Source organism: Diorhabda carinulata, chromosome 2, assembly GCF_026250575.1.
Source record: "Diorhabda carinulata isolate Delta chromosome 2, icDioCari1.1, whole genome shotgun sequence".
Lineage (NCBI taxonomy): Eukaryota > Metazoa > Arthropoda > Insecta > Coleoptera > Chrysomelidae > Diorhabda > Diorhabda carinulata.
The window spans coordinates 21298026-21320678 of record NC_079461.1 but is presented as its reverse complement, the minus strand read 5'-3'; the positions used below and the strand labels follow the sequence as shown (position 1 = coordinate 21320678).

General features: G+C 30.3%; 6 protein-coding genes across 7 annotated transcripts; 2 read left to right on the top strand and 4 right to left on the bottom strand.

Annotated features, from left to right (window-relative positions):
- Positions 1–1201: 1201 nt before the first annotated feature.
- LOC130903958 (cytosol aminopeptidase) lies at positions 1202–3049 on the bottom strand. The gene has a single exon (XM_057816418.1). The coding sequence runs from the start codon at positions 2910–2912 to the stop codon at positions 1302–1304; it is 1611 nt and encodes a 536-aa protein (XP_057672401.1). The 5' UTR covers positions 2913–3049; the 3' UTR covers positions 1202–1301.
- A 582-nt stretch (positions 3050–3631) lies between these two features.
- Positions 3632–8525, bottom strand: LOC130903959 (uncharacterized). Of its 2 annotated transcripts, none has more exons than XM_057816419.1 (6): positions 8456–8525; positions 6748–6960; positions 6523–6687; positions 6262–6469; positions 5673–5868; positions 3632–5618 (listed from the first exon to the last, which is right to left on the bottom strand). In XM_057816419.1, the coding sequence occupies exons 2-6, from the start codon at positions 6928–6930 to the stop codon at positions 5411–5413; spliced, it is 960 nt and encodes a 319-aa protein (XP_057672402.1). In that variant the 5' UTR covers positions 6931–6960; positions 8456–8525; the 3' UTR covers positions 3632–5410. The 2 variants fall into 2 exon arrangements, with proteins under 2 accessions (XP_057672402.1, XP_057672403.1); XM_057816420.1 differs by having other exon boundaries at positions 3632–5568.
- A 1043-nt stretch (positions 8526–9568) lies between these two features.
- Positions 9569–13009, top strand: LOC130903489 (zinc finger CCCH domain-containing protein 3). The gene is made up of 5 exons (XM_057815609.1): positions 9569–9681; positions 9743–10556; positions 11330–11482; positions 11536–11731; positions 12578–13009. Exons 2-5 carry the CDS (start codon positions 9754–9756, stop codon positions 12914–12916), a joined length of 1491 nt encoding a protein of 496 aa, XP_057671592.1. The 5' UTR covers positions 9569–9681; positions 9743–9753; the 3' UTR covers positions 12917–13009.
- A 1330-nt stretch (positions 13010–14339) lies between these two features.
- LOC130904033 (LETM1 domain-containing protein 1) lies at positions 14340–17278 on the bottom strand. Its single transcript, XM_057816533.1, has 4 exons — positions 17041–17278; positions 16333–16987; positions 16115–16280; positions 14340–15254 (listed from the first exon to the last, which is right to left on the bottom strand). Exons 1-4 carry the CDS (start codon positions 17142–17144, stop codon positions 15085–15087), a joined length of 1095 nt encoding a protein of 364 aa, XP_057672516.1. The 5' UTR covers positions 17145–17278; the 3' UTR covers positions 14340–15084.
- A 610-nt stretch (positions 17279–17888) lies between these two features.
- On the top strand, positions 17889–19078 carry LOC130903545 (60S ribosomal protein L14). The gene is made up of 4 exons (XM_057815699.1): positions 17889–17948; positions 18117–18218; positions 18431–18625; positions 18811–19078. Exons 1-4 carry the CDS (start codon positions 17946–17948, stop codon positions 19018–19020), a joined length of 510 nt encoding a protein of 169 aa, XP_057671682.1. The 5' UTR covers positions 17889–17945; the 3' UTR covers positions 19021–19078.
- A 950-nt stretch (positions 19079–20028) lies between these two features.
- On the bottom strand, positions 20029–22475 carry LOC130904185 (aurora kinase C-like). The gene is made up of 2 exons (XM_057816806.1): positions 21766–22475; positions 20029–21074 (listed from the first exon to the last, which is right to left on the bottom strand). The coding sequence occupies exons 1-2, from the start codon at positions 22295–22297 to the stop codon at positions 20545–20547; spliced, it is 1062 nt and encodes a 353-aa protein (XP_057672789.1). The 5' UTR covers positions 22298–22475; the 3' UTR covers positions 20029–20544.
- Positions 22476–22653: the final 178 nt, after the last annotated feature.

Here is a 22653-nt window from a genome sequence, read left to right as displayed (position 1 = left end):
ATATTTTAAAGAAATTAGTTCAATTATTTCCATTTTACCACTTCCTATATGAAAAAATGTAGTCATTCAAAGTCTTTTGTAAATATAGAAACTTGGCAACAATGTAACTTCTATTTATGTTACTTCGTGAATCGTTAAGGTATTAAACAAACAGTTTCAAGTTATGAAATGTCGTAGGTTTTTTGAGTTTATTTAAAATATCCTGCTTTACTTGCTCCTATTTATAATGTTTAAAGTCTCTATGTACTATTTGTATTATACAATCTAATTTAAATCAGTAAAATACTATCAGTCTACTAATCATTTTATTAAATTCAAAACTATTATTTAAATAAAAGTATAAATACCAAAGTTTGTTTGAATATTGAACTCAGAGTTAGTTCCGAGCTAAGTTCGTTTGACTTGTACTGATTGATGTTACATATTAGGTTGCTTATGAACGAATACAACATTGCAACATGTCGTTTATGTGAAATTTCTTTGATTTGTATTGGATTGCGCGTTTTATCATCACAAAATAAGTTGATTTTGATTGTTTGAATAAATATGGATATTTAATAATAGAAGCATGATAACTATGACTTCCGCTATGAACTAAAAGATATATTTGCGACTTTTTTTAAGTAAAAACAACATATATAAAGTGAATGATATGAAAAATTAATTGGATTTCGGTTGCAAAACATCGTTTAATAAACCTTAGAAAGTTTTAAATAATATATTTTTATATGGGATTATATTCTTGCTGCTTCTTCGTTTGACATAAACTGATTGATGTTATTAGGTTTGTTTATGAACGAATACAACGTTGCCACATGTTTTATCATCACGAAATAAGTTGATTTTGATTGGTTGAATAAATATAGATATTTAATAATAGAAGCATGATGACTATGACTTCCGCAATGAACTAAAATATATATTTGCGGCTTTTTTTAAGTAAAAAACGTATATGAAGTGAATTGAATGGAAAATTAATTGGGATTCCGTTGCAAAACATCGTTTAATATACGTTAGAAAGTTTTAAATAATATATTTTGATATGGGATTATATTTCCGCTTGCTTTAAACGCCATATTGGAAAACATTTTTGACAGGTCGTTGAACTTTGATACAGGGAGGAATTTTTATTTACTTTAATATAGTATTTTAGGAAATAGTATAAAGGGATAAATAAATAAGCGAAAACTATGTAAAAAAATTTATTTTATATAATATATATTTGTTATTGTAAAAGACAGAAATAAAAAAGGGACTACACGTAAAAACGTTAGACTCTATTTTTTGGTACGTTTCAAAATTTACTCGCGATGACAAACTAATTGAGACAAAAATTCGACTAGAGTACGAGTCGGTCGTCCGGAAAGTCCTTTCCGTAGGTATGCAAAATCTTTTCCGTTGGATAACATAACCCCATAGGTATCGAGATGTATCCAATCACCACACGGCACGAATTCGTTCAAAAACGCCGCTACTTTACACGCCTCGCCACATCTGGGACGACCCCCCCTTCCGAAAGTCTTCACGTCGACGTCGTGATGGTGGGCCACCAGTTTCGTGAAATGATCCCACAGAGGGAACCGCCACACGCGATCTCCGGTGTGCATAGACGAAGCCAACATGTATTCCCAAAGCGCCTCGGAGTTGCTGAATACCCCAGTAGCAGCGGCTCCCAACGAATGCTTCATATCGTTGGTCATGGTACCGACGTCGACGATAAACCGCGGCCAGAAGTTTTGAGCGTAAACCAAAGCGTCTGCTAGAACTAACCTTCCAGCGGTATCGGTCGATTCAATTTTGATGCTTTTCCCGTTCATAGCTTTGACTATATCACCAGGTCTCATAGCGGCGCATCCCGGCATGTTTTCGCATAGAGGAATCAAAGCTCTAACGTTGATCGGTAGTTGTAGACCAGCGACGGCTCTGCAAGCGGCTAAAATATTAGCCGCTCCACCCATATCACCTCGCATGTATCTCTGCTTGTTACACGGGATTATACATAAACCCCCGCTGTTGTAGGTGATTCCTTTACCGATTAAAACGACAGGTCTTTCGTCTCTGCAAGCTCCGTAGTAGCTGAGCTCGAGGAAAATCGGCGGTTCGCAAGATCCTTGAGCCACTGCTAAGAACGCGTACATCTTCTGCGTTTCCGCCCATCCTCTCACTTTAACTTCCACGTTTACTCCCGATTTGCACAACACTTCGACGGCGTTTTGAGCGAACGATGTCGGCGTCATCATATTAGCTGGGGTATCCATCAATTGTCGGGCTAGATTTTGAGCCGCGGCTTTCTGTAAACCGATCTGCCAACCGGTCCAATCGCAATCGTCGTATAATTCCAATTGGGGGATGAATATTTGGTATCTTCTATTCTTTTTTTCCTGGTATAACCAAACTCCGAGGGCAGCTCCTTCAGCGGCCGATTCCGCGTGTCCGTAACTTTCGACGTAGGCTCTTTTGATCGACATTTTCTGCAGGGCTTTGCAACCGGTGGCCGCGGACGTTCTAATGGCTTCTTTCCCTTCGTCCATTTGTTCGAATACGTCGTAACCTTGACATTCCCGTCCCAATCCACTGACGGCTACCATGGAAAACTCATCGTCGATGTTGTAGAAAACGCGCACTTCTCTTTTTCCTGGAGGCGGGCCTGCGTATCGTAACAGTTCTGTGAGTCGATGACATACCATGTGGTCGTATCGTTCTCCGGTCGGGGTCAATTTTCCGACGTCGTAATCCGCGTCCGGGTTCGTGTAATAGCCTAATACTAAACCTTTATGGCGACTGGGTTTGCACGGATCATCATCGATTTTTCTAGGGCAGACTTCGACATCATCGGCAAAGGTTCTTCTCAAGGCCGCGAATCTGGGTTTAGTTATATTCTTGAGGATACGGATCGGTAGAGACATTCTCATCGATTACAAAAAAAAAACTTGATATTGTCTAGTCACAATTTACTACAATTTTTTGGAACATTTTATATGTCAAAAGTTTACATAAAGATCTTGTTTGTTGTTTCTTTGGTAATTCGGTTTTGTTTTTAATGTTTCGTACCACTTGGATACGTTGATATTTAAAATCTTAGAAACAGGCACCACAGTCAAGATTGTTTTCTTCTTCTTTTTTATATTTCAAGTTTATATTTTATATGACAGTGACATTTCAATAGAAAATCGATCGGAATGAAATTTTGACGTACACGTATTACAGCGTTGCCGTTTTGTAATACAAATTGTATCACCTTCAGAAACTAAATAATAGAAAATAATTTATATTTATATAATTTGAATTATATTAAACAATTATTCGTTTTTTTATGCTAATCTCTTCGAAAATTAACCGAATTTAAAAATAATTCGAATCTATTTTCATAAAAGATAAACAATTCCCAATCCAACGTTTATTTTTATTTATAAGATTTTCTAAATATCCCTGTCATAGACGTGACGTCACCGCTTGGTTTCCGTCCGTTACAATTTACGTCTACTTTATCATATACAGTATTTGATATATCTAGTCGGTGTTGCAAGCTTTCTTTATGTTTCTTTGTACCATTTCATTTCTCGCTTAAAATAATTTAGTGAGTTTTTTGACGAAAAAAACCAATAAACACACACATTAAATAAAACAAATGTTAACTATATCAATTTGGTTTATTTATTTATATAACAATTTTTAAATGAAATTTGTAGAAGAAATATTCATGATATGGTATATTTGTGTTAGATTTTGATAATGCACTTTTATAATAGTCCAGGACAATTAGATCGAAATCGACGAGAATTAAGAAAACATGGTAAACAGTAGATTTCGAGGCTTTTTTCCTTGTCTTCATAAAGTGGTCGCGAAAAAATTTAGGAAATTGCATTCTAGTGCAATAAATGCATTTTGCGGTTGCATAATTTCTCGAAACTCGGAAAAATCTCTGGAAAATCGTTTCTCGGGGTTTTTCGGACATGGTGAATATAATTTTGGCATTGAAATTCTCCAGGGGTTGTTTATAAGAGACTGTTCGGGAGTTACAAATCAATACCATTACAAAACGATTATTAAACCCGGAAAAATTGCTGGAAAATCGTTTCTCGTGGATTTTCGGGCATGGTGCGTACAATTCTGGTTCTGAAATTCACCGGGGTTGATATAAATGGTGAAAATGCATGTTCAATCTTAAATTTTATTATAAATTATGAAAATTTAAATTCAATCTATATATTATATATACAGAAAATAGCTTATACATCGCGAAGTTTTCCGAAATTCAACCCCTGAGAGCCTCGTAGAACCACCCCCGTGTCTCCAGCGAGTTTAATGTCAAAATTGGACTCAGCATGCTCGAAAACCCCCTATAATCGATTTTCAAGCGATTTCTCTGGGTTTCCGATCGTTTTATAAGAAATTATGCTGCAAAATGCATTTATTGCACCAAAATACTAATTATTCCGATTTGTTTCATAATTTTCCTGGACTATAAGCACAATATAAATAGTTGTATATTGGTATTTTTAAAAAAATTAATATTAATTTTCCAGAATTTCTATACCTATCAACAATATTAGTTACTATTTTTTTTTTAAGTTTTTTCACTATTTACTAGCGTTAAATGCCTGTTTACTCTATCATTTCATGATGACGTCACAACCAGCCGCCATGTTGTCTTCGTAGACGAATGTTAATGTATTTACATTAAAATTATTATTAGTAATGGTGTTTTATTTTCATTTCTTTTTTCACCAAAAATATTAGTTACGATGAAAAAACTACTCGAAACAATCAATTTTCTATACACAAACGAAATAGAATCATTATTTACCACGACAATGTGGCCGACTTCCAAATCACCTCACTAGAAATGTATAGACACTTACATCACCGCATATTAAGAAATTTTATGGTCTTCATGATCTGGCAACGTTGTTTCGAACACGTACATGAAATTTCAATTTCATAATAAAATATTTCGACATAAACAACGATGTATAAAGCGGCAAATTTAGATAAAAATATAAAACTATTTGTTTCCTTGTAAAAATTTTGAAAATTATAAAAAAATTAATAATTCTAACCCAATTTATTTGAAAAGATAAAGATCGGAATGATACACAAAAAAAAAGAATATTATTAGAAGAACTAATATATTGACCTTGAAATCACAAGTCATTAACCCGCGTAATTAAATACCTCCGGTCATAAATATTATAATAACCTCAAAGAGTGCAAATGAGAACTAGACTTTGAATTTTCCATATGTACTGATACTGTTTGAAATTTTTCTATGATTCAAACAATTTTCTAAATTTACGTCGAAAACTTCAACAACCAAATACGAATTTCATAACGCCGTTATCTGTACTTTAGTTTCGAACGTTTGATTATCCAAATTGCTGGTTTGTCTATGACCAGCGTGCAGCTATAGTTATGTCTGGGAAGCCCCCAAAGATGCGCTGGCCGATTCTTTGATTACATGAACGCTTTTGACTTGATTCTTCTCCTCCAGAGAATTATACATCGGATATTCGCAGCAAAGTAGGAATTTTAAAAATTGAGGAACTTCGACGTATATTGAAGGCGGTACTGGAATTAGAGGAGACGTTGATGCCTTGTAGTACCGGTATTCTGATATACTAAAACATCATTTACTACACGGGAGATCCAAAAATCATTATTCAAATACTTACTCTCTATATTTTTCATCGGAAGACTTTTCTAGAAGAGGAATACCAGATAGGAACAATATAATTATTGTGGTGAATAATGGTGACATTATTGCTACCCATTCTACACCTTCGAGTACGTTTAACGATATTATAAATATCCCCCACCACAAAACTATCTCACCGAAGTAATTGGGATGTCTGGAGAGCCGCCACAAACCTTAAAAAATATGACACTACTAACTGCCATATTTTTATTCCGTTTATAAATAGAGTGCTCGACAAAACAATTCGGAGTAGACATAAAACGCGTTTCTATCATTATAATCATAGTATATATCGTAAGAAATAAAATTTTTTATTGGGTTTACATATAAATTTCGTTTGGCAACGTTGTTAAAATATATATTGAATAGAAAGTTTTATGACACGAAAAACTAAATGTCATTAATAGAGTGTTCGAAAGAGCACTTCGGAGTGTATATAGAACCCGTATTTATTAGCGTAGTGACAATTCAATTCACTCGTAAAAATACATATATACATTTGGCAACGCTGTTGAAATTTATATTGAATAGGAAGTTTTATGGCGCGGACTAATTTGAATACTCACCATCGTTACACCACTTGCCCTGATTGTTGGCGTCCTGTCTAAAAGAAAATTTCTGTAAATCTGCGTAAGTTTCGGCTAAAAATCCAACTAGAAAAAAAGCCGTCCCTGTAGAATCTAATGTGGTCATAGTTTTAGGAGCTTGCGGTATAGAATGTCTGGGGGAATTTATTATTATCACCGGTAAACTTACTATATATACCCAAATGGCCTGAAAAAACTTGTAAATTGGTACAAAAAACATTTAAAATAAAATAATTATACCTGGAACGTCCAAAATATAGCGAATCTAATATTGTTACTTTTCTTATCGTCGAATTGTTTATCTCTACCGATTTTCATTATTCTATATAATAAATAACAAGATAGCCTCGCGCCCCAAAGGCATACGTAAACTGTTACCATCAACTGTCTACTGTCGTAGCTTCTCTAAAAAAATATAGAAAAACTACCATCTAATTCTCGTGGGGTTCAATAAGTTCCACTTACTCTTTCACCTTGTCCCAAAATAAAAGTTAAAAGGGCTAAAATGATGAAATTTATCCCCCCGGCAAAATCCGTTACTTTATCCATTTGAAAAGTAGCCGCTATTATGAAAAATATAATTTGCATAGTAACAGTAACTATTGCACTAATAGCGTAATGATCTTTATCTAAAATTTCGACAGCCATTATTTTTTGATTATTTAACTTCGTTTCGCCCTAAAAATATATTTAAATATAATATCCACGAAAATGATAAATCTCAATAGAAATTATAAATATGGCACGCCATCTATGAAAACAATCTTCATATCTAGGTCATTACATTGTTGCCGTTGTTATTTAAAAATAGAATGTTATTACAATAAATAATATTGTTACAAAATTTATAATTTAACCGTAATTAATACTATTCAAAACAATTAGTATCCAATGCAGACTTCTATGCAATTTTTACAAAGTATATGATCTGTATTACTAAATTTATTTATCATCAAACTATATTTTATATTTATGTATCTTGGCCTCTTTCTTCATTGTATTTGGCTACCGTAAAAACAGGATTATTTTATCTATGTAAAAAGATTGATAAAAATATTTAATACAGTTTAATGATTTTGTATTTATTACATCTAATTTTTAACGTGTAGATCAACAAAACCTCTACGAAAAAAAGTTACAAAAAAACCATTTTGTGATTTTTGCACCATAAAATTTAATAATTGTTATTCTATAAGATTCTTCTTTTATTTATTTTATGGAATAGTTCTATGATCTCAACTCTCATGGAAGATATAAATTCATCCGAATTTCAGGGTAATGACCTTCAACCTCACATTTTAATTATAAAAAAAATGATTCAGTAACCAATTTCGGTATCAAGCTTGAGTTAACGCATTTGTTTTTGTGAGTTTATTATTAGGTACGCCGTTACCAAGTCGATAGAAAAGTAATTTCATTATAAACTATACAGAGATAAAAAAACAAACACGTATAGATTTCGTTGGTCTATAAAATTCGGTGAAATTATAGATCCAGTAGTTTATATACTACGAGGTGAAATAAAAAGAAAGTTCAGCTAATCATATGAAACTAAAAACTGAATTTTGTTTTTATATAGAAGAAATTTTTTACGTAAGGTATGGGTCAAGTCCATTTGTAAATAGTAGGGGAGTCAATACAGTCAACATTAAAAAATTTAAATCGGGATAATAATGAATTATTAAAATGTTTGGATTTAATTGTTTATTATAACTATAGATTATGGATATACTTTTTTCAAAACTTTTTATCAAAGAATGCGTTAATGAATAAGAAAAATTCAATATTTATCGTCTACCTATCTTACAACTGTGAAAGCTCAGACCTTGCAAATTAAGGAGATAACCAAGTACAAGGTCACAGCATCCCAGATCGATACTCTCTTGAACAACAGCAGATATCAGAATCTAAAATTTCAGTTAACCAAAACAACACACAAAAAAACTTACCAACAGCAACAATTTTATTATTAATTTTTTATTAATGAAAACCTGAACTATTCTTTTTTCAAATTAATCACTCTTACTGCTTGTTGCATGTACTTACTATAAACACAACACTTGACGAAAATAAATTATGTATAGATGAAATATGGAGGGAAAATACTATTTGCAGTTATTTTAGCGTATTATTGATTGATTTGCAGAAATTTGATTTGGGAAAAAAAACTTACAAAACATTGTGTAGAGATTTCGAACGACGCGGAGCGTCGAATTTATCTGCTTGACGACGGCGGGCGTACTGATAAGTGGTTTCGGAATGGGAGCGGTAGTGTGCTATAAATATACAGGGAACTCTCTATAAGTTCTATTTAAATGTTTAAATGAATCATATTTTATTATTATTAAGGTAAATTAATAATTATTCTTCACTTGAATATTGATCTACAATAATTATATATTATTTTTATTTAATAAATAAAAGTTTACTAATAATTAAGTAATAAATTAAAGCTGATACTAATTCTTATCACATTAAAGTAGAAATATAGAACTAAAGATTGAGGATGGTGTACATGTCATTCTCAAAAACGTATCAATATGTCAAAGTTAGTGGAGGATAGGTTGCCCGATAACGGTATGGTAACTGACGTAATATGGAAGCCGTTACGTCACATGTTGAAAACGATGCGAAAAATGAAGTGTTTGCATTTGATTTGGGTCATTTGTGGTTAAAGCTTGATTGTGTTTTTAATTTTATTTATTGACATATTGATATTGCTATTTTACCAATTTCATTTAATTTTTTTTTCATAAAACAAAAAATATATTTTGAATAACCATAAAATAAGATATTATGTTGAATAGGTAATTTTTATAGAATTTCTGAAAAAAAAACAATATATTTAATATCATTAAATTTGGAATAAAGCACCCTATATACTATTAAGAATTCCATTTTTTTTATTATAAAAATATCTTGTTTTATATTTATCTTCAAAAACGACGTCACGCATAGATCGAATAAGTTAATGGGCAACGTATTCTCCTCTAACCTTGCCAATATTTCGATCCAATGTAAAAAATGACAGCATATCGTACTTAAAATCAAATTACTTTGTGAAAAATATCATTTTTATTGTTTAATATTGTACTGAAATGATTTTGCAAAATATTACTATGGATAGTGTTTATTATTAATAAATTTACTTTACAATTACCAAATCTTGAGTAAGATGGCTAGTACAGCTCTGATAAAGCAAGTAGCATGAGCGCTCTTCTGTGTAATTTGTAGCAAACGAAATTAACAATGACATTTCTGTTCTCCCGAACTAGTTCTGTGGTTGACGTCTATTAATGTCAAATGTCAATCTATATAAAGATATTTATCATTATAATATATGAGTTACATCTGTTAAGGTAATTCGTGCTAATTATATTGATTTAGGAATATAAAATTGTGAGTATTACATATTTCTTATTGTTATATAGTTTTTTAAATAAGTAAACCACGTTTTTAGATTTCCTAAGAATGAACGTCAATAATAAATATAGATACGTAAAACAAAATGTTCTACCTACAGTAACACCTTCTAAAGTTTTAATAAATCCGAATTTTAATAAAACAGTTTTTGTCAATCCAAATTTTCGACCAGGTACAACCACATACCCAATACCTGGGAAGATTCATGTAAATCCCAACGTAACGATTAATTTACCTAAAGATAGGGGAAATATTCATGTAAATCCTAAAGTACTACAAAATTTATCAATTACAAAACAAGAATTTATAAAACAACCGTTAACTTATTCTTCTAAAACAAAATTAGTAAGGAAACCGTTAAAAGAACGATATACAGAGGTACCCAAAAGAGTGAGACGAACTTCTGTGTATTCAAAATTCAAAATAATCAAATCTTCCGTTTTAAATAAATCCGGTGAGAAGAATCGATTATTATTCAACAGCAAGTATAAATTGAAGCGAATTAGTGCTAATAAGACTGATAAAACGTTTAAATCGAAAACTAGATTTAAATTGGATAACAGGAGATTTTCTGGCGGTTCAAAATTCGTATTTATCAATAGATATATTGATATTAGCGATATAGCGAAGAAAGTACCATTGAGAGCGAAGAATATAGTAAATATAGGGGGTAATCTTTATATAACGACACCTAACAGGTTACAGAAAACCGCATCGGCTCAAAAAAACAAGAAGAATAGTTTCAATAAACAAGAAAAAGTTTTGAAGAAGAATAAATATAAAATCGTGAGATTATCGCAGGTTAAATACAGTTCGGAAAAGAGAAAAAGTGGAAACAAAGTGGTATCAAGGTAAGGGGGTTTTCTACTATCGCGATCCCCTCGTATTTTGATTCTTGAGTATTGAAAAATCATCTCATTTTATTACGTTTGTGATTCCCTCATATTTCAATTCTTGTGAATTGAAAAATCATTTTATTTGATTATATTTGTAATTCCCTCGTATTTTGCTTGATACTAATTGAAAAAATTAATCTGATTCCATCAAATTTGCGATTTCCCCGTATTTTGGTTCCAAAATCGAAAAATCGTGCGATGTCAATAATTTTTTTTTCGAATCTTTAAATTTATAGCGAAAATAAGTTTTTTATAGTTATTTACCTAATCTAGCAACAAAAAACAATCAAATTATGATAAATTAGTATAAATGTTAATTTTTTATGATTTTATAACTTAAAATTAGAAGATTTCCTTTGAAAATAAATCATATATACTATAAACATAACCTAACTTAATAGGTTAGGTTACGTGTTACATTTGTACATTTTACATACAAATATTGAAGAAAAAAGTTATTTTAAGTAACGTTAATCAAATTTCATTAATAAACAAACATTTTTACATGATTTTTTTCCAAAATGTTTGTTTTTTTTTGGTTAAAATTGTTAGCAAGCAAACATTAAATTTAAAACGTGAAACCATATAAAATTTTTCCATAAATCCTATATATTTAAAAAAAAGCATGAATTCTACGATTTTCTGAAATTGAAAAACGAGGGGAATACGATAATATAAAACTACTAATATTTTTTTGACAGAATCAACTTGAATAAATTGTATTATAGATATTCCAGTAGTAAGAAACAAATTTCCGGCGAAAAATTGAGGAAATGTAATATTCCATGTCCTTATTACCGAAAATTAGGTAAATGCAAAGGATACGAACAAGGAAAATGTCCTAGAAAACATGATCCCGATCAAATAGCCTTATGTACAAAGTACGTATAATTATACATGGAAAAAACAATTTTTTCAAAAAAAAATTACATAGGTTCCTTCAGGGTGCATGTATAGATTCGAAATGTCTTTTATCGCATAATGTATCCCCAGAAAAAATGCCGACTTGCAAATATTATTTGGAAGGATCCTGTTCTAAGGACATCTGCCCTTATCTACACGTCAGGATAAATCCCAAAGCGGATATTTGCAGGGATTTTTTGGAAGGATTTTGCAAAAAAGCTGCCGAGGTGAGTCATTTTTTTATCAACTATCTTTTACGAGGTATGAACAAAAAATACTGTGAAAATAAAAAAGAAGTATCAGTGAACGTGTTAAATGTGGAATTTTTTTAATTCCAATAGGATTTTGATTAAAAATATTACACAATTTTGTTAGGGGGTGTATAAGTTGCCTAAAATTATTTATTTTATACAATTTGAAACTATTTTTTGATATACAAGCATCAGAAAACGACATTTATTTATTGATTTCAAAAAAGCGAATAAACTTTATTTTTTCACTTATAAAAGCATTTGATTCGTTGCAGCTTGTCATTTAACATGTAAATATTGAATTTTTAGTTTTTAGAAGTGAATTATCACAGGATTTTTATAGGGAGTTGTAAAAATGAACTAAATTTGATAATTTTAAATAATTTAAAAATTTTTTGACCAAACGCATTTATTGATTTGAAAAAAGCGAATAAACTTGTCGTTTTTTCACTTTTAAAACTCTTTAATTCAATGAAATTCGTTATAGCTCTTCAGTTAACGTGTTAAATATGAATTTTTTTTTTTGGTATACAAGCATCTGTAAACGTTCCAAAATTGACAAAATACATTTATTGATTTGAAAAAAGCGAATAAACTTAAGGTTTTAACCTTGAGAAAAAAATTTTTCATTACTCACGTTCATCACAGTCATTTTCATTGTGAAAGTATTATTTCGTTTAAAAGGGAAAAAACGTAAAATAATCTTACGAGGGGGCTTCGAAATGTTATCAAAAAGAAGATTGCAGTACTTTTTGCTCGCGCTTCGTATATTAAAAATGTCGTATTTGTGTCGGGGATTATGTAATAACCGATTGGTTCCAGTGTGACAAACGTCACCAGTTCTTATGTCCGGATTACGAGAAAAAGGGCGTTTGCCAGAAACCTAGGTGTTGTTACCCGCACGGTAGGTTGGTAAGAAAATATTCAGTTTTCAATAAAGACAAATTTGCCAAGAAATCTTCTGTAAATAATAAAGAAAACACGTTGGCTGAAGAACGAGTCTCGATCGAAAATAAACGTGAAGAAAACGCGGCTAAAGAATCGACTCGGTATTATTCGGAAACGAATATTGAAAATTTTTCAAAATCCGAACAGAAAGTTTTGAAGTTTAGACAGAAATTGGGGGATTTACCTGCTTTTATATCTTTCGAAGATACGTAACGAACATTTCTTGGCAATATTTTTATTTTTTTCTTTTAGAATATTTATTATGGAAAAAAATATTAATAAAAATATTTTTTTTAACTTAAAAAGTTTTTGTTTTATTTCAATGTCATTTCTACCAAAAAAAAATAAGAAAAAAATTGAAAACGCCATAAGAACATTATATGAACCTCGTATTAGATCAGAATCTAAGGACAAATCGTTTGAACCACACGGCAACGTTGTAAACGTAGCCTTCATGTGATCGCCACAGTTGTAAATATTAAATCAAATATGCTCCCGCGCTAAATATTGCGAAACATTATTAGTCCAGTGAAATTTACAAGCACCTTGTTGGTGATTGTAAAAATGAGCCAAAATAAAAAAAGACTAAAAAATGTGGTAAAAATTCGCGTAAAATTTGACTAACAGAAACAATATGGCCGTTCACCTGATTCACCGTCATTGTTAGCGCAGGTCAGAGATCACATTCTTTCACTTTACGATCGTATATATATTTAGCGATTTGTGATTTTTTCGTATTTTCTTTGATAAATTTTACAAAAAAATATCTTCTGACACAAAACACTTTTTAAATAACTTTAAATGATTAACAAACTTTGTTCGGAAAGTTAATTGTAACAATATGATGGCCGTGACGTCACTTTCCGGTTGTCTATTCTGATTTAATTTGTAATGAAAGAATTCAACTATGGCTCCCATAAAAAAAGTACTTTGAACTAAAATTTCTTTAGATTTTGGTTGACAAGACATATAAAAATGGGTACATTGGATTAGGCATACTCTACATTGTCAAAAAATATTATGAAGTCCATTGAAATGTTACAAAATTTAGGCCTTACCTTGCGATGATACTTTTGGGAAGTCATTGGTATAACAAGATCTTCTTTTAAGCACTAAACACAAACACTTACGATAATTGTTCACTTATTTGCATAAAATTTACAAAAATTGTATTAAATGGATAAAAAAATTTTATTAAAACATAACAAGTTAAGCGGTTTGATCTTAATTGCAACGCTGCTTTAATCACATTGACTAAAATGGATACCGATTATCGTGAAGTAAGATCGCAACGTTGACATATTTACAAAAATAATTGTATATATATATATATATATATATATATATATATATATATATAATAGTAATTCATTTATAAAAATAGAAAAATTTAGTCATACGATTTATAAGAAATTGAATTATAAAAATTTAATTTTTTCGAAAAAGCTTTACAAGCAGATAAAACTGGCAAAGACGCAATCTTTGGTAGGAGGAATAATTAGTGAAATAAAAATATAAACAATTCGTTTTTTTGGTTGTATTAGTTTGTGTTATAACCACAGTGGAACAAAAAAGTACTTTTCTGCATTTTGGTGTTTTATATTAATAACGTTTGTGAAATTAAATAAAAATACGGTAAGTGGAGCAAAATATATTTCGAATTTTAAAAGCAATTAACAAACATTTAAATTGAAAACAATCTACAATTTATAGGTAATTTTATTAAAATAATACTAAATTCATATATAATTTTGTCAACAAAAAGAAAAGTCACATTTTTCAACGTAAAACCACTATTATAAGTTGCCACCAATATATTACGAAGTTATGGCAGTGTTGTCAGACTTATTGATAACTTTTCTTTAACTAAATGACAAAAATTCTTTGGAACAACGAGTAATTAGTATTACAAAACATTTTTTTAAAAATAAAAACTTCATTATAAATAAAAATGCAAACAAAACTAACAGAATATTTAATTTCTAAATGACGTTGAAAAAATGGCATTTCGTTTTTATTATATTAAAAAATTAATTAATTTCAATAAAAACAATTTGAATGAATGCTTGGCAACCCTGTTATGTGAAGCGTGTTCAAATATACGTGAAGTTAGTTGTAAATCTTATACAGATATGCTGTGTTGCCGGATGTAGTTTATAAAAATATTTGTTATTGAAATAAAAGCATTCTTATACAAGGTGTAAATGAAAATATAACCGGTAAAACAACAAAATTATATCTTGGGAACATGTTATTGACCATCAATAATGTCAAATATCAATTTTTACTTGAAGAACCAACTTTTTAAAAAAATATTTGTCATTTATTTTGTTGTTATACATCTAATAATCACAGACGAGTAGTTATTTGTTTTATAAATTCTATTTATCTTTATAAATGAGTTTCCAATTTGATGGGGCATTATAAGCTAATAAAATTGGGGCATGTAGTAATAAAGAATAAGAATCTTTGTCTACAGAATCGGTCAATTTTATCCAATCGCCCAACCATTTAATCATTTCTTCGTTACTTAAATTCGTTGGATTCAAACCTGTAATTTGAATAAAAGAATACACTCGCGTACACAATATACTACGAGGGTAATTCAAATATAAACATTTAACCTAACCAAAATTTTTCTATAAAACATTTTATTACCGAGAACAGAGCGAATTTTTTTGTACAATTTTTCTTTATAATCTTTGTCACACTCTTGCCGCCTCTCCGGATGCCTTTCCACCCCAGCATTGGTTTCGAATCGCCCCCAAAGTTCATCTTCCAATGTACCAAATAAATAATCACATAGCGACAACTCGGGACTATAGGGAGAGTGATCCAGTGTTTTCTAACCCAATTCGTTCAATAATTTTCGATAACAAACAAGAAACACTAAATTTAACACGCGTTTATTTAAAAATTTCGGTTAAATTTGAACCACCCTCGTATATTGCCAGATTGGTGACGTAGTTGAGTGGATGGAAAAGGGGGACTCGCGAGGCTTTCATCTTAATAATTTAATCATTTTATACCATTTAAAAACGAACAATACAGATTTAGAAAACATTTCTTTGCCTCAAAAATTGATATTTCTTATAAAAATTTCCTTTTTAATAGTAATTTCCAATGATATGTGAAAATACGTCAATCTTGGCAACATTGTTTTAATCAATAATCAAAGATGGCGGTTTGAACCTCAACAGTACATATCTAATAGAACTAGAAGGAATTTCGAACAAGTTCCTAATTAATTCAGAATCAACGCAGTAGACAGGACCTTATTAGGATTTTATGTTACTGTGATCGAAATAAATAATTTTTAAATTATCGTGAATGAACAATGCTAATAATGAATAAATGTAATCCTTAGAAAAATGGATAATGGCGTTAAAAAAAAATTTATTATATAATTACCTCTCATGAAACACGCCCTTTTAAGGGCGTCAAGCGGCAGATTATTAACGCCCCCTTCTCTTTTAATAGCCTTATCCAATTCTCTCAAAATAAAGGCCCTATATGCCAACCGCCTCCTTCTGAAGAAAAATCCACTTCTCATACCGTGCATCTTCAACAGATGCTTCTGAAAAAAAATTCCTCTCAACTCATAAAACCTTCCCAAAAAAATTATTTACCACGTGATTCCTGCTTAAATAAAGTAGACAGTACGGCTCTTGAGCAAATAAAGTCTTACAAACTACAATATTTTCAACAGAAGGATGTTGTCCACTTCCTATGTTTGCTATCACAGATTTCCAAGGTTCATACAAATGATGGGGTTTTAAAAAATCCATTTGGGTTTGTAAATGCCTAAATACGGGCCTGTTGTGAACGAGTCTGTCCCTTAGATTCAAAATTTGGAAATCGGCCTTTTGTTGTAAGCTCCAGAAGTGTGAACATAATAATTGCCTTGGGAACAAGTATAATATTGGTAGGGATATATATGGGACAACCGGTAGCATGAACAACACCAAAATCGGACCGATTCTTTTCATATCTTTCGGTAATTGGTAATAAAGTTCGATTTCTCTCCTTAATAAATTGTTGAAATTCTTTTCAGGATTATAAAGGTATCTAACTACTCTGAGATATTCTTTAGTGTCTTTAATAAATTCTTTGGTACCTTCAACGAACTGTCTATAAGTGGCTAATGCTTTCGGAAATTTTTTTTCTAATACCCTGCCGATATTTTTTACATACTGTACGTATTTCAAAACCACAAAAAAATGTAATCTTTTCGCTTCATCTCTTTTAAAAGGTTTCTTGTGATTGAATCTAACTAAATTATGACTGAAAAATATATAATTATGGTGATAAAAAAAATTTTAAACAAAAATTCCTACCTTAGAGAGTTGGTTATATTCCATGATTGCGTTAATATTGGATAAGTACGACTAGATCTTCTAAAGTTACCTACTAAAACAGGTACTCTTGCTATATTTATCATTTTGTAATTTTATAAATAAATTTATTTACATATTGTAATATTCAGTATTTTAATCTAATTATTAATCTGTTTTTGTAAACTATTTTGAAAATTTTTTAAATGACATTCATTCTTCTTCTTTTTTATTGAAACTCTTTTAGACCGCACTCTACTACTCGGTTCGCGTTCGGCTATATACATCTATGAACACTCTAAGTAACATCTTATTGCTTTGAATCTTTAAAGAGATTTCTCATACTATTGACATATCAATTGGTTCACCATTATTATAGAACAAATAAACATTTTAAAAGTCAATTAATTCATCCATTTCAATTATTTTGGGTTAAGTATATTTTCGTTATTTTACTGTTCGGCAATTAATACGATCAATCTATTCCATCTATGATCACGTGATACAAATCGCTCTCTGCTCCGCAAACAACATTAACGAACGTAACTATTGCTGCCATCGTCCACAGTATAATTCAAAATAAATAGTTTAGAGCTATTTAATTACTGTTTAAATGATGTTTAGTTAAAGAAATAACAAATATAACAAAGAATTGAACTATTTATTGTCGTCACAAACAATAGCTTTTATTAATAATGTTATTGGTTTGTATAAAGAGCTGTAGTAAGAAGTATGTGATAAATATTTTTTCATTATATAAAACTCTTAGATTTTTAATTTAATATAATTTTTTGTCTGTGGAACATATACCGGAAATTTTTTACGGATCATACCCCTGTCAGTTTATGTCAAAACAACTGTTTCCTGTAAATGTTGTACTCCATCTTTCTTTTTAATTCAAGTAAAGCATGGTAAGGTTCACCAATGATTTTTTTGATTTTTCATCTAATTATCAACATAATAAATTAAATTTACTTAAACTTTAAACGGAAATAATTTTTAATTGATGTATATAAACTTGTTGAGAATTATTCTTAAGTAGTTATAACAATGTGTAATTAATTATTTTTTATTTTCAGCCTTTCCAAAGGTTTGTGGAAACCGGCCGTGTAGCCGTTGTATCTGACGGCCCTCATAAGGGTAAATTAGTCAGTATCGTGGACGTTATTGACCAGACAAGGGTGAGTTTAATTTTTAATGTTGAGGTTATGTTTTGTATGTGTATCAATAAAAGAAATTTTGTTACGTTAAATTTACATGATGAACCTCGATTTTGATAGGAATTGCCGACTGATACATATCTGAAGCTATTTAAATATCTGACTTATATTAAAATTTAATATTTATGAGTTAGTTATCAATTTTTTCAGTAATAATAATTATTTCTTGATAGGTTTTAGTTGATGGCCCTTTGAGTAATGTACCAAGAGGACAACTTAGATTGAATGAATTACATTTAACTAAATTTCGTATTAGATTTCCGTTTTCAGCATCTACACGTATTGTAAGAAAAGCATGGACAGATGCTAAAATTAACGAAAAATGGGCGGATTCTGTTTGGGCTAAAAAAGTAGCCGCAAAAGAGAAGGTAGATTTAAATTAAATCATCTCATTTTTTAATATTTTCAATTAATTTAACATGATGATCCTTATTGATAGGAATTGCCGACTGACACATATCTGAAGCTACTTTTTTCACTGATTCTCATTTTAATCATTCAATTTCACATTTTAAGAATTCCAGTTTTTATCTTGTTTTTAATTGTACTGTAGAGGGCGCAACTCACCGATCTCGATCGTTTCAAGTTACGTAGAGCTAGATCGAGGAGAAACAAAATCAGAACTGCCACTTTTCTTTGTTTGAGGAAAACTGCTTCCAGAAACGGTACGCTCTATGGTAAAAAGAAGATGGCTAAAGGAGGCGACAAACCCAAACCACCCAAGAAGGGAAAGAAAGAAAAAACTGCTCCCAAGAAGAAGTGATTAAGTTAAGACAATATATTTGTTTAAAAAAAATTCACTCGTTTTATTTTTTTCCTAAACTGGAAAATTTGGAATTAATCCTAATCTATGGTGTAAAATACAGTGTGATTCATTTAAGGATATTTAAAAGGCAATTTTAATTTGAATCATTCTCTATTTGATTTAATTTGACATCAAATTTATAATTTTGATGGTATTTGGAGCTTTATGAGCATTTATTAGTTTTTCTTCGGTTCATTCGAACTACTACAATTTATCATGCAAATCATGTTTGAAACTGCTAAAAACTCATTTCAATGGAGGACTATGAATATTACGATTTATCGTACAAATCATCAAAATTGAAACTCATTTCAGTGAAGAACTTTGAAGATGTGAATGAATTAGGTAGGTTTTGATTTTGAAAATGTGGCAGTGATATTTTCCTTTTGGTTCATTTGAACTACTATTGTACAAATCATTTTCCAAACTGAAAAAACCTATGCCGGTGGAGAATTTTCAATAAATGACAAAAAATGTGTTTTTTCTTTTAGTTCATTTGATCTACTTTTACCATTTATGATATAAATCCTGTTGAAAACTTATTTCTATGGGGGACTCTGAATGTATGACAAAAATAGTTTTTTCTTTGGGTTCATTTGAACTACTACTATGATTTATCATAGAAATCATGATCAAAACTGATAGTTATTTCAAATAAGAGCTTTGAATGAGTTTTTTTTTCATTTGAACTTGAATAGGTGAAGAATGAATTGTTTTTTTACGGTTCATTTGAACTACTAATATAATTTATCATATATCACACATTTATAACTGATTGGGAGTTATGAGGGAAACTTTTTTGGTGTTAACCTACCAGAAAAAGGGTCACCACGTCTGTCTTTCCTAGTTTTTAATTTTTTTTTACTTTTAGAGACATTTACCTACACAGAAAGGTTCTTGAACAATAAAACACGTTTTTTATTTTATTTTCATACCACTAAAAACCTCAAAAAAATGAATAAACAATAATGAAATATTTTATTTATTTAAAAAAAATCAATTCATAAAAACTTACATAAAAAGAATATAAATACAAAATCTCCTATGTATATACCAAATCCTAAAAAAATCGTCCGAGTTTGATGTAGTTTTGAAAAAAAAATGATTATTTTACGAGGGCTGTACGTAACTGTAAATGAGTTTATTGCCGTAGTGGGTGTTGTTAACGTCGCCATTTTATTTTCACCATTGACACTTCCACAAAATCAGTCAATTAAACATGAGAAAAAACGCGAATCACGAAATTATTCCACAAAAAATTTTTTAATCAAAAACATTCGTTATTTATCGTATAACCCTCGTATTATAATTTCACTGTTTTCTAATGATATTTTTTTTTATTTTTAAGCGGATCACACACTACACATAGTGATTTGTCGTTATTTTCACAGTCCAACTATAATTTCTTCGTAGACACTTGAGAAACATTAAAAATAATTATTTTGGGGCTTCCTTTCAAAAATTATCATCATCAGATGCGTGTCACTTATTTTTATATTTCAATATCCAAGGATGGTCGAGCACTTGCCCCAATTCTAATCTCAAATCTGGTTTCACAACCAACAATTTTTTAATGAGATCTCCGGCTTCGGGTGATACATACGATGGAACGACGAATTGAGCCCTGCTTATCCTCCGGTAAGTTTCGTCGTAATTCGAAGACTCGAACGGCGGTTTTCCGGTGAGAAATTCGAAACACAACACACCGAGACTCCAAAGATCCACTTTCTCGTTGTGGGTTTTCCCAGTCACCATTTCTGGGGGTAAATAGTCTAACGTGCCGCATAGGGTGGTTCTTCTGGATGATGGTGCGTGTACCGACCAACCGAAATCGGCTATTTTTATTTCTCCTTTCGTTCCAAGAAGTAGATTTTCCGGTTTGATGTCTCGGTGTATAACTTTTTTCGTATGACAATAGCGTAGAGCATCGGCTATTTGTTCAATATATTTCGCTGCTACTTCTTCAGCAAACCTTTTATTTGGACTCGATGACAGTTTGGAATATACCGCTCCTATAAAATGGAAACAATTTCCCCTTGAAATTTTATGGAATAGAAAAGTGATGAAACCAAATCACAGTCTTCTAATCAAGTGGAAAAACCATTGTAATAGAAAAAATAAACATAAACAAGATATGAAATTATTAGTATAAATGAAAAAAAAACATTATAATGGAGAAAAGAAGCACAGAAAGTTATAAAATTAGCTCAACAAATGGAAAAAACCATTATAATGGAGAGAAAAGGTATAAGAAGTAAAATTAGTAGTATAAATGGAAAAAACATTGTAATGGAAAAAAGAAGCACAGAAAGTTATAAAATTAGCTCAACAAATGGAAAAACCATTATAATGGAGAAAAAAGGTATAAGAAGTAAAATTAGTAGTACAAACGGAAAAAACATTGTAATGGAGAAAAGAAGCACAGAAAGTTATAAAATTAGCTCAACAAATGGAAAAAAACATTATAATGGAGAGAAAAGGTATAAAAAGTAAAATTAGTAGTACAAATGGAAAAAAAAATTGTAATGTGTAATATAAAAGGACTAATAGAATTTAGGGATAACAATAAAAGTAAATAACTAATACAGGAAATTAAACAAAATTTGAATAGATTAAGCGATGATGGTAACATTTTAGAAGGCCGACAAAATGTAAATATAAAAAATGAAGTGATAGAAACTAATTTGAATGAAAAAAACTTACCATTTGCAGCATATTCCAATATAAGGTAAACTCTGGAATCATCATGAAAATACCCATACATTCTTAATATATTCGGATGTCTCAAATGACTTTGAATCTCGATTTCTCTACGCACTTGATGCTCGTTGTTGAATTCTTTGATAGCCGATTTGAAAAGAACTTTTAGAGCGACCAGAAATTTGGATTTCTTTTCTCTGGCTAAATAAACGTTGCCGAATTTTCCTTTTCCTAACGGTTTGCCTATGTCGAAATCGGCTAAGGTCCATTTATGTTTTTCTTCTTTGCTAGTCGTCCCATCCGATGTTGGTCTATTATTATTTTCGACTTCTTTAACGTTATTGATATTCGAGTTTTCCTTTAGAACATTAATCTTTATATTTTCTTTTGTTTTAGAATTTCCAGAATTTTCTTTTATAAATTTTTTATTAGTATCGTTTCCCTCTTTTTCCTGATATTTCGTATTTACTTTTACAATGGTTTTTGGTTCATTTTCTTTATGAGACGTTTTAAAAACGGTTGGGTTGTGAGCCATTTTTAAAATAATACAAGACACAAATTTTCGAGGAATATATTCACTTAGTACCACTCTCAGCAGTGTTTAATGTCCTGGTAATATTCAGGATAAAAGTTTTAAAAAATCCACTCAACGGTTTTTAACTTCACACATCAAATAAACTCTGTCAATCACTCTTTAAATGTCAATCTATAATAGTTGATATATTATGTAATTTTCTTCTTTTTTACAATTTATTTTAAAAAACATAAATAAAAATGTATATCGATTATTTAGATACAAAATTTGCATTTTATATCAAAAAATATAATTTAAAAATGATAAAAATCATTTTCAGTACCTGTGATCAGATGGATTATTGATTGAAGTTCCAT

What these genes read in the sequence shown, in the direction of transcription:
- LOC130903959 (XM_057816419.1), bottom strand. Translation starts at nt 6,930, where the DNA reads ATGGCTGTCGAAATTTTAGATAAAGATCATTACGCTATTAGTGCAATA. An exon ending in CTATATTTTGGACGTTCCAG is followed by an intron (nt 6,470 to 6,522) that starts GTATAATTATTT and finishes AAGTTTTTTCAG; the next exon opens with GCCATTTGGGTATATATAGT. An exon ending in TCCGATGAAAAATATAGAGA is followed by an intron (nt 5,619 to 5,672) that starts GTAAGTATTTGA and finishes ATGATGTTTTAG; the next exon opens with TATATCAGAATACCGGTACT.
- LOC130903489 (XM_057815609.1), top strand. Translation starts at nt 9,754, where the DNA reads ATGAACGTCAATAATAAATATAGATACGTAAAACAAAATGTTCTACCT. An exon ending in GGAAACAAAGTGGTATCAAG is followed by an intron (nt 10,557 to 11,329) that starts GTAAGGGGGTTT and finishes ATTGTATTATAG; the next exon opens with ATATTCCAGTAGTAAGAAAC. An exon ending in CAAATAGCCTTATGTACAAA is followed by an intron (nt 11,483 to 11,535) that starts GTACGTATAATT and finishes AAAATTACATAG; the next exon opens with GTTCCTTCAGGGTGCATGTA.
- LOC130904033 (XM_057816533.1), bottom strand. Translation starts at nt 17,144, where the DNA reads ATGATAAATATAGCAAGAGTACCTGTTTTAGTAGGTAACTTTAGAAGA. An exon ending in ATTTAAGCAGGAATCACGTG is followed by an intron (nt 16,281 to 16,332) that starts GTAAATAATTTT and finishes ATTTTTTTTCAG; the next exon opens with AAGCATCTGTTGAAGATGCA. An exon ending in AAGGGCGTGTTTCATGAGAG is followed by an intron (nt 15,255 to 16,114) that starts GTAATTATATAA and finishes TTCAAATTACAG; the next exon opens with GTTTGAATCCAACGAATTTA.
- LOC130903958 (XM_057816418.1), bottom strand. Translation starts at nt 2,912, where the DNA reads ATGAGAATGTCTCTACCGATCCGTATCCTCAAGAATATAACTAAACCC.
- LOC130903545 (XM_057815699.1), top strand. An exon ending in ACGTTATTGACCAGACAAGG is followed by an intron (nt 18,219 to 18,430) that starts GTGAGTTTAATT and finishes ATTTCTTGATAG; the next exon opens with GTTTTAGTTGATGGCCCTTT. An exon ending in AAGTAGCCGCAAAAGAGAAG is followed by an intron (nt 18,626 to 18,810) that starts GTAGATTTAAAT and finishes ATTGTACTGTAG; the next exon opens with AGGGCGCAACTCACCGATCT.
- LOC130904185 (XM_057816806.1), bottom strand. Translation starts at nt 22,297, where the DNA reads ATGGCTCACAACCCAACCGTTTTTAAAACGTCTCATAAAGAAAATGAA. An exon ending in ATTGGAATATGCTGCAAATG is followed by an intron (nt 21,075 to 21,765) that starts GTAAGTTTTTTT and finishes TCCATTTTATAG; the next exon opens with GAGCGGTATATTCCAAACTG.